We start from the raw sequence: 14,789 nt of genomic DNA, 5'->3' as shown, positions 1-14,789 counted from the left end.
CTCAACCCCTCAGCAAAGACACTAACTCATATATAGCCTTTTCAATATGACAGCCACACACTGTTATCCATGTAAACCATTTGCTCTTCACAAGGATCCTGAGGTAGCACTCTTATTATCCCCTTGTTACAGATAGGGTATCTGAGGTCCATGGGGATTGGGTGATGCCTCTGAATGGCTCTGCCAGAGTACGTATGGAGGACTCTAGGGACGAGGAGAGGCTGCAGATGGGGTGCACAGGTCTGGGGAACGGCATTCTACGGCATGGAGGCAAGCAAATGCTCACTCTGCTCTGGAGTCAGAGAAAATGTGGTGTGGCTGTGAGTCCACACACTGAGACGAGTAGCCCAGCCGAGGTGATCAGCCAGTTGAGAAAGCACTTCTGTGCCGTCTCCTATGAGATGCACACTGGGTATCAAACAAACACACATACTCTCCATCCACACACAGTCTTGCACTCTAATAAAGGAAATAGAATTTTTTTGTTTTATTTTTATTTTTGAGAGAGAGAGAGAGAGAGAGCAGGGGAGGGGAGAGAGGGGGACAGAGGATCTGAAGAGGGCTCTGCACTGACAGCAGAGAGCCTGATGCGAGTCTTGAACCCACGAACTGTGAGATCATGACCTGAACCAACATCAGACACTTAACTGACTGAGCCACCCAGGTGCCCCAGGGGAAGAGAATTGTAGCAAACAATCATATACATGATTATATAATCATACTTGTGATAAACAGCCTGCAGGAAAAGTTTAGGGGATTATGCCAGGGTCTAAACGGGTCTGGGATGGGGGCTGAGAATACCTCCGGAGGAAAATCACATTTAAACTGTGATGCTAAGTAGGGTGAAGGAGGGGCTAGGGGGTGAGAGAGGAGAGGGGATGCACATGGGGGAAGGGATACCAAACAACCAGTGCAAATGGCCAGAGGCAGGAAGGTGTTTGAGACATTCTAGGGACTGGAGGAAGCTGGTGGGGTATGGGGGAGGCAGTGCTAGGGCAGGAGGAAGGCCACTGCAGCAAAGCTATGGGTATATCTGTCATGGTAAGGACACTGGTGCTCAGCCTGCAGGGAAGTCATTGAAGGTTTTGCTTTGTTTTGTTTGTATTGTTGTGTCAGGGAGCCAGGGTGGTCAGAGCTGCATTCTGTCAGGATCCCCATGGCAGCAACAGGATTCAGGGGTGAGGTAAGAGGCTGGCAAGGAATGACAAAGCCCTGCCAACTAGAGTGGGGATAAAGAACAGGGACTGCACTCCCAAGGTGTCCCTGAGGAATGATGACTGGTGTGGGCTGTGAGGACAGGGACAATTTTACCTGGCTCCCTTAAAAGAGAAAAACTGCATGATCTCACTTATACGTGGAATCTAAAAAAGTCAAATACATTGAAGCAGAGAGTGGAGCAGCGGTTACCATGGCATGAAGGTGGGGGAAATGGGGAGATTTTGGCCAAATGGTACAAAATTGCTGATATGTAAGATGAATAAGCCTAGGGATGTAATGTTGATAGCATGATGACTATAGTTAATAACACTGTATTAAGTACTGGAAATTTGCTAAGAGAATATATTTTGGGTGTTCCCATTACACACAGGAAAATGGTTAACTATGTGAAGAGAAGATACGTTAATTAGCTTAACTGTAGTAGTCACTTCTCTGTGCATATCCATGCCAAATCATCATGTTGCACATCTTAAATGTATAGAATTTTTACTTAAGTGGCACGTGGGTGGTTCAGCTGGTTAAGGGTCCAACTCTTGATCTCAGCTCAGGTCACGATCTCATGGCTTGTGACATTGAGCCCTGTGTCTGGTTCTGCGCTGTCAGCACAGACCTGGGATTCTCTCTTTCCCTGTCCCTCTGCCCCTCCCCTGCTCGCACTGTCTCTCTCTTTCAAAATAAATAAACTTAAAAAACAAGAATTTTGATTTGAAAAATTTTAAAGGAGAATGAATGGAAAGCCATTCACATGGAGGTGATATGGGGTCTGTGGGGCAGCTGAGACTCGGCAAAGAGGGTCCAGGGAATAGGGAAGAGTACAGGGACAAAACCTGGGGGCTGACAATTCACAGAGCAGTGGCCATGGACATGACCTGTTCAACTGGGTGAGTCAGCAACACTGACAAGCCTCGAGATTTCACCTACAGATGCAGTCTTCTATTCACTCTTGAAAGAGAGAAAGATCCAGCAACAACTGGTCCATGCCTTAACGGCAACAATAACATGAAGCTTCAGAGGAGCTGCCTCTGTAGGGGAGGCATCATGTGTTTCTAGTTTACCACCGTCCCTCCCAGGATCACTTCATCACCAAGGGCTGTTATATATAGAACAGGCTTATTTTAAAGCTGGAGCAGAACTCAGCTTTCAGAGTTTGGAGGAGTGGATGGGAGGTAGTAGGAGTTGAGACTGTGAGCAGACTCCTTCCTCGTTCATAAGTTTGGAGGTATAGAAAGGAAAGATGGAGAGATGAGGTCCCTGGTGACCTCTGCTATGGGGCAGGCACTGTGCACTTGGAGGACATGGCACCTGTCCTCAGGCAGTTTACCGACTAGCACAAAAGCCAGCACTGCTGCATCACTGGAGGACGAGGCCACCTTTCAGAAATGCCACTAGAGAGCCACAAAGTGTCAAGTGTTCTAAAGGAAAGGGCAGCTTAGAAGACGTGGAGAAAAAGGAACCCTTGCACTGTTGGTGGGAATGCAAACTGGTGCAGCCACTGTGTAAAACAATGTGGCGGTTCCTCAAAAAATTAAAAACAGAATTACCCTATGATCCAGTAATTCCGCTACTGGGTATTTACCCAAAGAATACTAACTGGAAAAGATTATATGCACCCCTATGTTTTTACAGCATTTTCCCCCATAGTCAAATTATGGAAGCAGCCTCAGTGTCCATCGACAGATGAATGGACAAAGATGTGGTATATATACAAAATGGAATATTACTCAGCCACAAAAAGAATGAATCTTGCCATTTGCAACAACATGGATGGATCTAGAGAGTATTATGGTAAGCAAAATAAGTCAGCCAGAAAAAGACAAACACGTCATTTCATTCATATGAGGAATTTAAGAAACAAAAGAGATGAAGAAAGAAAAACAAGAGGTGAACCAAGAAACAGACTCGTAACTATAGAGAACAAACTGATGGTTACTAGAGGGGAGGTGGGTGGGGGGATGGGTCAAATAGGTGAAGGGGATTAAGAGTACACTTATCATGATGAGCACTGAGTAATGTATGGAATTGTTGAATCACTATGTGCACACTGAAACCAATGCAACCCTGTAGGTTAACTCTACTGGAATTAAAATTTTTAAAATAAAAATAAGGGGCACCTTAAATCAGCTCCTCCACTCCACTGTCTTAACAAATGGGATACCTAGCAGTTAGATATCTGTTGTTAGAGGTCTAAATAAATGTTCTAAATACAATATTGACTTACAAAGCATGGCTGCCATAGCATTTTTCAGAGCAGTAGCACTCTGGTTTATATGATCTTATATGCTGCTCAATATTCAGTCTTTCCAACAAGAGGCCATCTTACTATAAGTATCACTGGAAAACCAGGCAGGTGAGTTTACATTGTTATCTGTGCTCTGTGGGTCTGCCCAGAAAGATCACTGCCTTGACTTTCTTTGAAGCTACTCTTAGGGGGCTTCAAATCAAATATGGGTAAACATTTTTTATGTTTAGTCTTTTTCTTTACAGCCCAGAAGTTTTTTTGTTCTTATGGACTGAGAAGAAAGTTCAGGACTGAGACAAAGATTTGAGAGTCATCTGCATAGTACTGATAGTGGAGACAATGAGGGACAATGAGTTGACCAGAATCAGACAGTCAAAGAAAATGAGATAAGGGTCAAGGACAGAACCTTGAGTACTGCTTACATAAGGGTGTGTGATTGCCCTGCACTATTGTCCAAGGTCGAACTTCTAGGGGTGAATGCTTAGGAAGAGAAGGCACAGAGCCAAAATAGGAGCTGTGGGTTGGGAGAGGAGCAGCTATCTGACAGAAGGGGAGGCTTTTCCCAGGGGGCACAGCAGAGACATGTCAGAGTTAAGGAGTCCTGGAGGAGTTGTAACTTTTAATTGTTGCACAAAGAGTGGGCTAGATTCGACTTTTTCAATTATAGTAACACAGGTCGTGTGTTACATTGGGACTGCTTGCTAATTTACATGTGCAATGACTGGAAGGCAAGCATTCACTATAAGGGCCAAATGGATAGTCCTTCTTTTCTATTTTGTTTTAGCCTTTATTTTCAAACCAGAGAGTGTAAAGCTCTGAGAACGGTGTCATCCTTAAAACCTTGCAGCAGATTGTTGAGCTCCAACATTACTACAAAGCTCCAGACAGTTGGCAGGTGATCAGGCCACACTGTTGCCCAAAGGACATGGCGACTTACCTGCTGCAGCTTCTTTGTTTGGAAATAACTTGCTGTCAACTGCCACACTGATGTCATAGAACACCTCATCTTCGTTTCGGTCAGCATCAAACTGGGGGAAACAGGCAGACAAGTTGGGAACAAGAGAATGCATAAATTAGTTCATTCCCAAATATAATGAGCAAGCATCATATAACTGTATCTCTAATGAAGCAGGTCAACAGGAACTAAAGCCCTTGAGTCTTAAACAGACTCATGGAGGATTTTTCAGTCTAGACCACACATATCAAACAAAGAAGGAGGGAGTCAGCGTGCATTTATTTATTTATTTAAAAAATTTTTAACGTTTATTCACTTTCGAGAGACAGAGACAGACAGAGCATGAGCAGGAGAGGGGCAGAGAGAGAGGGGGAGACACAGAATCCAAAGCAGGCTCCAGGCTCCTAGCTGACAGCACAGAGCCGATGAAGGGCCCGAACCCACAAGCCGCAAGATTACCACCTGAGTTGAAGTCGGCCCCTTAACAGACTGAGCCACCCAGGTGTCCCTACAGTCATTTATGATTAAGAAAAATGTGTAGAATTTTCGTAACTTATAAAGTAAGCTTTGGAAAAAAATGATAATTGAAATCTACCTTGTGGCTTCTGGCTCTTAGGGTTTTTGTTTTTCATTTAAGAAACCCATGAGGGGTGCCTGGGTGGCTCAGTTGATTAAGTGTCCAACTTTGGCTCAGGTCATGGTTCTTGAGTTCAAGCCCAGCATCAGGCTCTTTGCTGACAGCTCAGAGCCTGGAGCCTGCTTCAGATTCTGTGTCTCCCTCTCCCTCTGCCCCTCCCCTGCTCTGACTCTGTCTCTCTCTCTCAAAAATAAATAAAGATTAAAAAAAATTTTAAACTCATGAAAATACGGAGTTCTAAACAAGAGCGGAGGGGGGGATTTTCTAATGTACTCTTAAAAAAAAGAAAAAGGAAAGTGCCCCCAAACCAAACTTTAGTTACTATACTAGATACTACAGCTACTACACAAAAGATGTAGTCTGTAGACACCGTAGACTTAGATGTAATAAAAATGACAGATTTAAACATTTTACCATTCTTTAAAATTTACAAAAACTGTAAATATTGAAAAAATGCAGTTATATTTATAAGTTCTCTATTTCCCAGTTGTGCAATGGTTTTTAAAAATACACTTTAGGGGCGCCTGGGTGGTGCAGTCGGTTAAGCGTCCGACTTCAGCCAGGTCACGATCTCGCGGTCCGTGAGTTCGAGCCCCGCGTCGTGCTCTGGGCTGATGGCTCAGAGCCTGGAGCCTGTTTCCGATTCTGTGTCTCCCTCTCTCTCTGCCCCTCCCCCATTCATGCTCTGTCTCTCTCTGTCCCAAAAATAAATAAACGTTAAAAAAAAAAATTAAAAAAAAAAAATACACTTTAGTACTGAGTTATAATCAATATATAATAAACTGTACATTCAAATCGGTAAGTTTCGACATCTGTGTCTGCATACCTGTGAAACCATCATAAAAATCAAAATAGTGAATATAACTATGTCTTACAAAAGTTTCCTTGTGCCTCTTGGGAATGAATCCTTTCCTCCTGCCCCCCTACCTGGTAATCATTGATTATATGTCTAACTATAGATTTTTTGGCATTCTCTAGAATTTTATACAAAAGGATTTATACAGAATGCAATCCTTTTCATCTGTATTCTTTCACTCAGCCCAGTTATTTTGAGATTCATCAATGTTGTATCAATAGTTCATTCCTTTTCATTGCTGAGTAGTATTCTACTATATGGATACACTGTTCATCTCATCCTGGGTATCTTTCAGCTCATACATTGTAGCTTTCATCTCTAGATGCTTAATTTGAGTCTTTAAAAAAATCTACGTCTCTATTGACATTTGAAGGTCTCTATTGAAGGTTTGAACATCTAAAATACAATTATAACCGTTTAAAAAACATGTTTACTTATTTATTTTAGAGAGAGCAAGAGATTGTGAGTGGGGGAGGGGCAGAGAGAGAGGGACACAGAGAATCCCAAGCAGCCTCTACCCTGTCAGCACAGAGCCCCATGTAGGGCTCGAACTAATGAACCCTAAGATGATGACCTGAGCCGAGACCGAGAATCAGACACTTGGACTGAGCCACCCAGGTGCCAAAATATAATTATAACTTTTAATGTCCTTTGCTGGTTCTAACATCTGGTGTCAGTTCTGAGTTAGTTCTGATTGATTTTTTCCCACCATTATGAGGCATTTTTCTTGTTTTTTTGCATGCTTGGTAATTTTTATTGGACGCCAGGCATCATCATTTTGACTGTGTTGGGTGCTAGATATTTTTGTATTCCTATAAATATTCTTGAGCTTTGTTCTGGAATGCAGTTTAGTTACTTGGAAACAACTTGATTCTTTCAGATCTTGGTTTTAAGATTTATTGGGCTAGCCAAATATTTGCTAGAACTGATACACAAATTCAGTAAATTTGCAGGATACAAAATGAATGTATAGAAATCTGTTGCATTTCTATACACCAATAATCAAGCAGCAGAAATAGAAACAAACCAAGGAATAAATCCCACTTACAACTGCACCAAAAAGCACAAGATACCTAGGAATAAACCTAATCAAAGAGGTAAAAGACCTGCACTCTGAAAACTATAAAAACACTGATGAAAGAAACTGAAGATGACACAAAGAAAGGGAAAAACATTCCACACTCATGGATTAAAAGAACAAATATTATTAAAATGTCCAGATTGCCCAAAGCAATCTGATCATTTAATGTAATCCCTATCAAAATGCCACCAGCATTTTTCAGAGTTAGAATAATCCTAAACTTCACATGGAACCACAAAAGACCCTAAATAGCCAAAGCAGTCTTGAAAAAGCAAAGCAAAGCTAGAGGCATCACAGTTCCAGACTATAAGTTATATTACAACACTGATGCAGCAATGAAGACAGTATGACACTGGCACAAAAACAGACACATGGATCAATGGGACAGAACAGAAAACCCAGAAATGGCTTGATAGCTACATGGGCAATAAATCTTCAACAAAACAGTAAAGAATATCTAATGGAAAAAAGTCTTTTCAACAAATGGTGTTGGGAAAACTGGACAGCACATGCAAAAGAATGAAACCAGATTACTTTCTTATACCATACACAAAAATAAATTCAAAATGGATGAAAGACATAAATGTGAGACAGTAAACTATCAAAATCTGAGAGCAGAAAACAGGGAGTAACCTCTTTGACACTGGCCATAGCAATTCCTTACAAAGTATGCCTTCTGAGACAAGGGAAACAAAAGCAAAAATAAACTTTAGGACTTCATCAAAATAAAAAGCTTCTGCATAGCAAAGGAAACAATCAATAAAACTAAGAGGCAACCTACTGAATGGGAGACAATATTTGCAAATGACATATCTGATAAAGGGTTAGTATCCAAAATCTATAAAAAAACTTACCAAACTCAACACCCAAAAAGCAAATAATCCAGTGATGAAATGGGCAGAAGACATGAATAGACATTTTTCCAAAGAAGACATCCAGATAGCCAACCGACACATGAAAAGATGCTCAACATCACTCATCATCAGGGAAATATAAATCAAAACCATGATGAGATACCACCTCACACCTGTCAGAATGGCTACAATTAACAACACAGAAAACAGCAGGTGTTGGCAAGGATGTGGAGAAAGGGGAACCCTCTTACACTGTTGGTGGGAATACAAACTGGTGCAGCCATTCTAAAACACAGTTTGGAAGTTCCTCAAAAAGTTAAAAATAGAACTACCCTGTGACCCAGCAATTGCACTATTAGATATTTACCCAAAGGATACAAATATACTGATTCAAAGGGACAAATGTATCCTGATGTTTATAGCAGCATTATCAACAATAGCCAAATTGTGGAAAGGGCCCAAATGTCCACTGACTGATGAATAAAGAAATTATATATAAATTATATATATATAATATATAACATATATATAATATATAATATATAATATATAATATGGATATAACATATATAGAATATAAAGATATATTATGGATATAACATATATAGAATATAAAGATATATATATAACATATATAGAATATAAAGACATATAAAGAATTTCATTCTTTTTGATGGCTGAGTTATATATATATAACTCAGCCATCAAAAAGAATGAAATTTTGCCATTTGCAATGACGTAGATAGAGCTAGAGAATCTTAAGCTAAGTGAAGTAAGTCGGTCAGAGAAAGACAAATACTTACTATTTCACTCATACATGGAATTTAAGAAACAAAACAAATGAACACAGGGGGGAAAAAAGAGAGGCAAACCAAGAAACAGGCTCTTAACTATAGAGAATAAACTGATGGTTACCAGAGGGGAGGTGGGTGGGGGATGGGTTAAATAGGTGATGGGTATTAAGGAGGGCACTTGTGATGAACATCTGGTGATGAATGTAAGTGATGAATCACTAAATTCTACACCTGAAACTAGTGTTGCACTATATTTTAACTGGCTGGGATTTAAATAAAAACTTGAAAAAAAGAAAGACTTGTTGGGTTGGACCAGAGCAGTGTTTAGTGTACAATTATTCCCCACAGTGGAGGCAAGACTCTTCAAAGTACTCGACCCATTGCCTTGTGAATTAAGAGGTTTTCCAGAATGGCTGGTAGAAAAAGGCACTATTCCAAGCCTGCTGTAGCACCAGCTAATCCTTTTGGGTGGTTTTGTCTCTCAGCTTCAGCTAGTTTCCTCAAATGCATACACTGCACAGTACTCTGCTGAATACTGGAGGGGAACCCTTGGCAGATCTCTAGAGTTCTCTCTCGATGTAGCTCATATGTCTGGTACTCTGTCCTCTGACCTTGGTCTCTTAGACTCTCAACTCTGTTCAACCCATTTGGTCCACCATTCTCCACAAGGCTTCCTTCTTCCTGCTCAGTAGCCCGGAAACTTCCAACAGTAAGAGCAATCCTAGGGCTTTCCGTATTTGTTTCCTTTCTCTCAAAGAATCACCTTATGGCTTGTTGTAAGGTATCTTGAGAATTGTTTTTCAAGATTTTTAAATTTTTCTTTGTTCGTTTGTTTCAAGTGGGAGGGAAAATCCAGTCTCTTCTATTTTATCTGGGCCAGAGGTCTCAGCTCTTTAGCTTTTTAATCTTAATTAGTATCTTGAAATATTTAAGAAGAAACTAAGCGATTTATTCCTTTATATTCTCCTACTGAAGTGTTTCATCATTTTTAGCAAGGGAAATTTTAAAAGCCTGAATTAGAAAGTTATTTTTCTTACTTCTCCTTACAATTAAAGCACCTCTGAATGGTGCTTCAAAGTGCTTTCTGTATGTCACATCAGCCCGTGGGAAAGGTGAGGCAGATAGTTTTCTTTCTATTTTACAGGTGAGAAAATATCTACTCAGAGATATTATGACTTTCTCAAGTCAAACAGCCAATAAGCTGAGCTAGGATTTGCACTTCGGATGACTGACACTTTCCACCCTACAGATACCATTGTGGTAAGACAAATGCGCCCCTGCTCGAATGAGTGTTACCACAGCCCTTTTATCTAAAAGCAAGATAAGAAAAGCAGCTGGTGGTTAGGGCAGATATGAGGAGACCATGAAGGCACATTTAGTGCCATCTTGATGCACTGCTCCTCATACCCATATGTATTATGGTTTTTTATTTTCAAAATATTTGTTAGCTATCATCAGTAAGGAGGAACATGTACTAAAGAAGGATTTTACTTTTTCTTAGGCTTTTGAGAAATGGATGGCAGTGTTGTGATTTTATAAATAAAAGAGCATAAATTTGTGTTTTAGCATGGGATTCCTAGAAAACAGAGCCTAAAGCAAAACATAGGTTAACACTTTACCAGAGGTTTTGTGCTGTGTGTGTGTGTGTGTGTATGTGTGTGTGTGTGTGTAACCTCAGGACAGTAAGTGTGAGGAAAAAAGAAAAACAAGGCAAACAGGAAAGGAAAACAAATGTAAGGTAGTACATTCCTGGACTGGCCCCAGCTTCACAAGAAAACAGAGCTGCTAGGTTGGTCTCTAGAAAGACTAAATGGACCATCTACATTTCAGAACAAGTCTGATGGGGGGTGGGGGGACTTGTCCTTTCAATTTCCTGTATTTCACTGGTCCAAGTTTTACCTCTGAGGAGTTAAGTACCCTCTAATTCTTGGGTGTGCTGTCTAGCCCCTGGGGCAGCCACTGAGAAGACGTATCCCCACACCACAGGGAGCGGAGCGGCAGAGCATCTGAATCTAGAAGTGCTGAAAGAAGCCAGAGCCTCTGTAGGTCTGGTCTGGTTGGGTCTGAGTGCTGTCTCTGTAGAGACTCCCACCATGGTGGACTCCCACCATTGATGAAGCCCTGCCTTCCACCCTGAAGAGGATGGCTGGTTGTCAGCAGTGTTGGAGATACAGGGCAGTGCTGGCCAGGGCTCTCCATTCAATAAGCAACCAAGGCCTGGTGCACAAGTGAGTCTGGGAGGCTTAAAATTGGGCTCAGACAGCTTAAAACTCTGCTACAGCTGGATTTGAAGTTCTGCTTTCCCCTGTAGCAGCCGTCTGACTTTGAGCAACTTATTTCCCCCCTGTTCTTAGCACCTACACAATAGGATTGCTGTGAAGACTAAGGAGATGGTATATATTTAACACATCAGCACACAGCCTGCAGTTCGTTTTTGTCTCTCTCTCTGACTTCCTAGGTCTGAGGGAGTATATCTTACAGTTATTTGATCACTTCTATATTTTGGACACACATACACACTTTTTTTTTTAACTTGGGGATTGTGGAATAATGAATACAAGAGACTTTGAGACTTTCCAGGAGATATCCATTCTCTGACTGATTTGAACAAAGCTATGTTTAGTTCTAGCACAGGCTAATGTACCTGATTGTCTCAGCCCAGAGGCAGACTGCAAAAGGTAAAACACTATCCATAAAAACCTTCAACAAATATTTGCTGAGTAACTACTGCGTGCTGGGTAGACTCCAACTAACCACTGCTAAATGTTTGGATGATGAACATGGAACCATGAAGAAGGACGAGGACACCCACATAACCAACTCAACTCTGGATTTTGCAGATGCTGCTGAAGCTCATTTACTTCTGCATCAGGACCACAGAATTGAACTTAGGCTGCTTTATTTTCTGGGACATCCCACTTGTACAACTCCAGGGCTAGCATGGGACTCTTCCCTCCATTCTTTTAGCAGATATTGTGGCATACAGACCTTGGAGAGCATTGTGATGGGGTACTATCAGAACAATTGACACTTAATTGGCTAAGGCAGTGGTAATGCTCAGTGTTTAGAGAGGTTGTATGTATGGTTAGAGGCAAACTGGCTTTGCAATCATTTTACTTATTGCACATTTATTTGTTTTTGCACAAACTATATACATTAATGGATTTCAACCAGGAGAGATTTTGTCCACCCATCTCTCCCCCACTCCCAACAAATGTTGGGAGACGTTTTTGGTGGTCACAACTGGCAGGGGGACACGACTGTCCAGGGATGCTGCAAAATATCCTATAATGCATAGGACAGCCCCTTCATGACAAAGATTATCCAGTCTGAATGTCAATAGTGCCAAAGCTGAGAAACCCTAATCTTATCAGGTTTTGAGTTTCTAAATAGTGTTTTGAAACTCAGGTAGCGATGATTTTTCTTTCTTTCTTTTTTCTTTTTAAGGAAAAAGGTTTTGAGCTGCAAGAACCTAGGATGTTTACTTTAAAATGCAAAACAGAGCAGAAGTGACAATGCTGCAGGGGTAGCCTAGGTGGAGGGTGATGGAATGAAAGTTTATCTACATCTCACAGGTGAGAAACGAGCTTCGTGGGGCAGATGGAATCGTGTGCCACTAGAGCAGATGCTGTCTGACGTTGCTCCCAGCTCTGAAATTCTGTGATTGGATGGGCAACTTTATCTTTCTTGGTGACTGTCGTTTGTCTAGCAATCTTAACAAAACTCTCTTATTCTGAGGGAATGGACTCTCAGAGGACATGGGCTTGCATAATCTGTTTAAGGTCATTTAATTTAAGAGGGCTGGGGAGGTCAACTGGAAGTTTCAAAATAAGATGCTTACCAAATTCCCCAGTTGACTCACAAACACATGTTTTAACTTGAATAATAAATGTGGGAACAGCTTTCAAAATCATACAAAACATACCTGCATAAGGGAAAGAAATTACAGGAGGGGGAGTAGAAGCACTGCCATGTGAGGAGAAAGGGGCAGTGACGGTTTGCATTTTTAAGGGCAAAAATGAGTTTATGGTTTTGTTTTCTTTTGGCGCTGATTTGCAGGCTGCAACAGGCTGTCCAAATCTTCTCCATGGAGACAGGGCTTTCTGCATTCTTCGCTCTGCTAGGTAGGAATGTTAGGTTTACCAAATATCTCTAAATGGACTCGAAGGGAGAATACTAGTTCAATTTCTCTTTCCAGATTCCACCTTTCCTTAAGTCTAGGTCTGCCTCTCACTTTTTCTCTGCTTAAATTTGAGGAGGAAACAAACTGGTTCTGTTATTAGTATTGTCTTCGTTTTATACATCCCTTAAGTATCATTCTCCGAGCATCAAACTGATTGCCTGAATTATTTACTTCTCCCTTGTTTCATGCAAAGGATTTCAATTAAGCATGCTCTCCACCAATGGCTTTCATCGTCTGCTGCTGGAGATCCCCCAACATGCAGATAATTGGACTTCAAATTTTCTCTTTTATATGTTTAGAGACTTCCCTCTCAATGACCGATTGGTTGGCATCCTCTTCACAGTGATTTTGTTTTTCTCCAACAAAAATTGGATATTGCATTAAAATAGTAATAATGTAAAGATCTGTGGTAACTGGAGTGAAATGTGTAGTTATCTGCGATGGAGTAATGGCAGTTGGTAATCATCTGCAGAATTGTGTTTCTGAAGCTTCATAATTAATTACAAAATCTGAAAGGAAAGCACCAACATGGATTTGGTGGGGGGTGGGCAGGGATAATATTCTGAGTAAGCTGAATCAATCCCATTTTGATGAGCGGGATTCTTGAACCAGGGTGTGTAGAACATATTTCTTAACAGAATGAAATAAGGGGAAAACGTGAGAAGATATACCTAAAAACAGACATGATTGGTATGCGAAGAGATGAGTACAGAACACTGGAAAGCCGTGGATATCTGAGTAAGGCTCTTCTCAGCTTTTTGTATGGAATCTGTATTTCACTGGATATTCAGATTATAGACAGCATCTGGAAAATTTGGTCGGGAGTAAGTCAACACAATAAAGTGGCTCCAGAAAAAATTACTGCAATATTTATGAAGTGTTTTAAGAAAAAGTTTTTTCCTGAACTCAAAACCTTAATGTAATAATGACTGACTTATCTTGTTCTAGAGACTTAGAAAAGGAGACTGCAAATTTTGATTATTGTTATTACATTAGCTCAGAGGTCATTTTTCAGAACCTGCATCCACATCAACAGCCAATCAACAAAGCACCAGGTACAGTTACCATTTTTGTAGCATCTACTATGTGCCATTCACCGTTAGGGCTTTCTTTATATGATTGTATCATTAGGTCCCTACAATATTATTATAAAAGGGGTATCGTTATCACCAGATTCAAAACGTGGGTCTTGGAGACAGTAAATAACTTGTCCAAGGTCACGCAGGTGGTAGAGCCAGGATCTGAATCCACATCTGGTCTATCAAACTGTGAGCGCCATCACCTGCCAGGGCTGTGAGGATCAGCTCTTAGCTCCACGGACAGACTTCATCTTAGCTGGGCACTTGTAAAACAAATCAAGGCTTTCAGAAGGACTCTTGGGGCAGGCCTCTAAGAATCTGTAGAAGCCAAGCCATGCTAGGTCCAGATGCAATACACTCAAACATTCTTGATCTTATTCCCTAGTCCCTATTTTCAGGCCACAGTTGTAGTCTTACTTCTCTGAGCGATGGGTGTATGCTACTAGGTGGCTGTAGCTGTTGGCAGAAGGGCCTCCCTCTCTGCAGGCTGGCCAGGAGCCCTGGAAGGAGTAAGGACAGGCAAAGTTGACTATAAGAGACAGAAGACTGCCTAGCTCCTCACAGAGCTCTCCTGGGTTAGCTTCAAGTTACCAATTTCAGAGGGAAACTGGCTACTGCTTCATAGTCCTCTTTGTCTACTGTTGACTTCAGTTATACCCTCCATAGCAGCTTTCTTTTTTTTTTTTATAAATTTTTTTTTACGTGTATTTATTTTTGAGAGACAGAGAGAGACAGAGCACAAGTGGGAAGGGGCAGAGAGAGAAGGAGACAGAGAATCCAGAGCAGGCTCCAGGCTCTGAGCTGTCAGCATAAACCCTGACGTGGGCTTGAACTCAGGAACCGTGAGATCATGACCTGAGCCAAAGTCAGACGCTTAACTGCCAGAGCCGTGC

The 14,789-nt window shown here is 41.3% G+C and overlaps 1 protein-coding gene across 4 annotated transcripts in view; it reads right to left on the bottom strand.

Annotated features, from left to right (window-relative positions):
* AK5 (adenylate kinase 5) overlaps positions 1-14,789 on the bottom strand; it is a 262,841-nt gene that overhangs the window by 125,257 nt on the left and 122,795 nt on the right. For all 4 annotated transcript variants that reach the window (XM_045477912.1, XM_045477913.1, XM_045477911.1 and 1 more), the window contains exon 7: positions 4,395-4,485. In XM_045477912.1, the coding sequence (XP_045333868.1) occupies positions 4,395-4,485 (91 nt within the window). The remainder of the gene's footprint in view (positions 1-4,394; positions 4,486-14,789) is intronic.

The sequence above is a fragment of the Leopardus geoffroyi genome, chromosome C1 (genome assembly GCF_018350155.1).
Source record: "Leopardus geoffroyi isolate Oge1 chromosome C1, O.geoffroyi_Oge1_pat1.0, whole genome shotgun sequence".
In the NCBI taxonomy this organism is placed as follows: Eukaryota; Metazoa; Chordata; class Mammalia; order Carnivora; family Felidae; genus Leopardus; species Leopardus geoffroyi.
The sequence above is the reverse complement of the archived record's forward strand: the minus strand, read 5'-3'. Positions and strand labels throughout refer to the sequence as shown.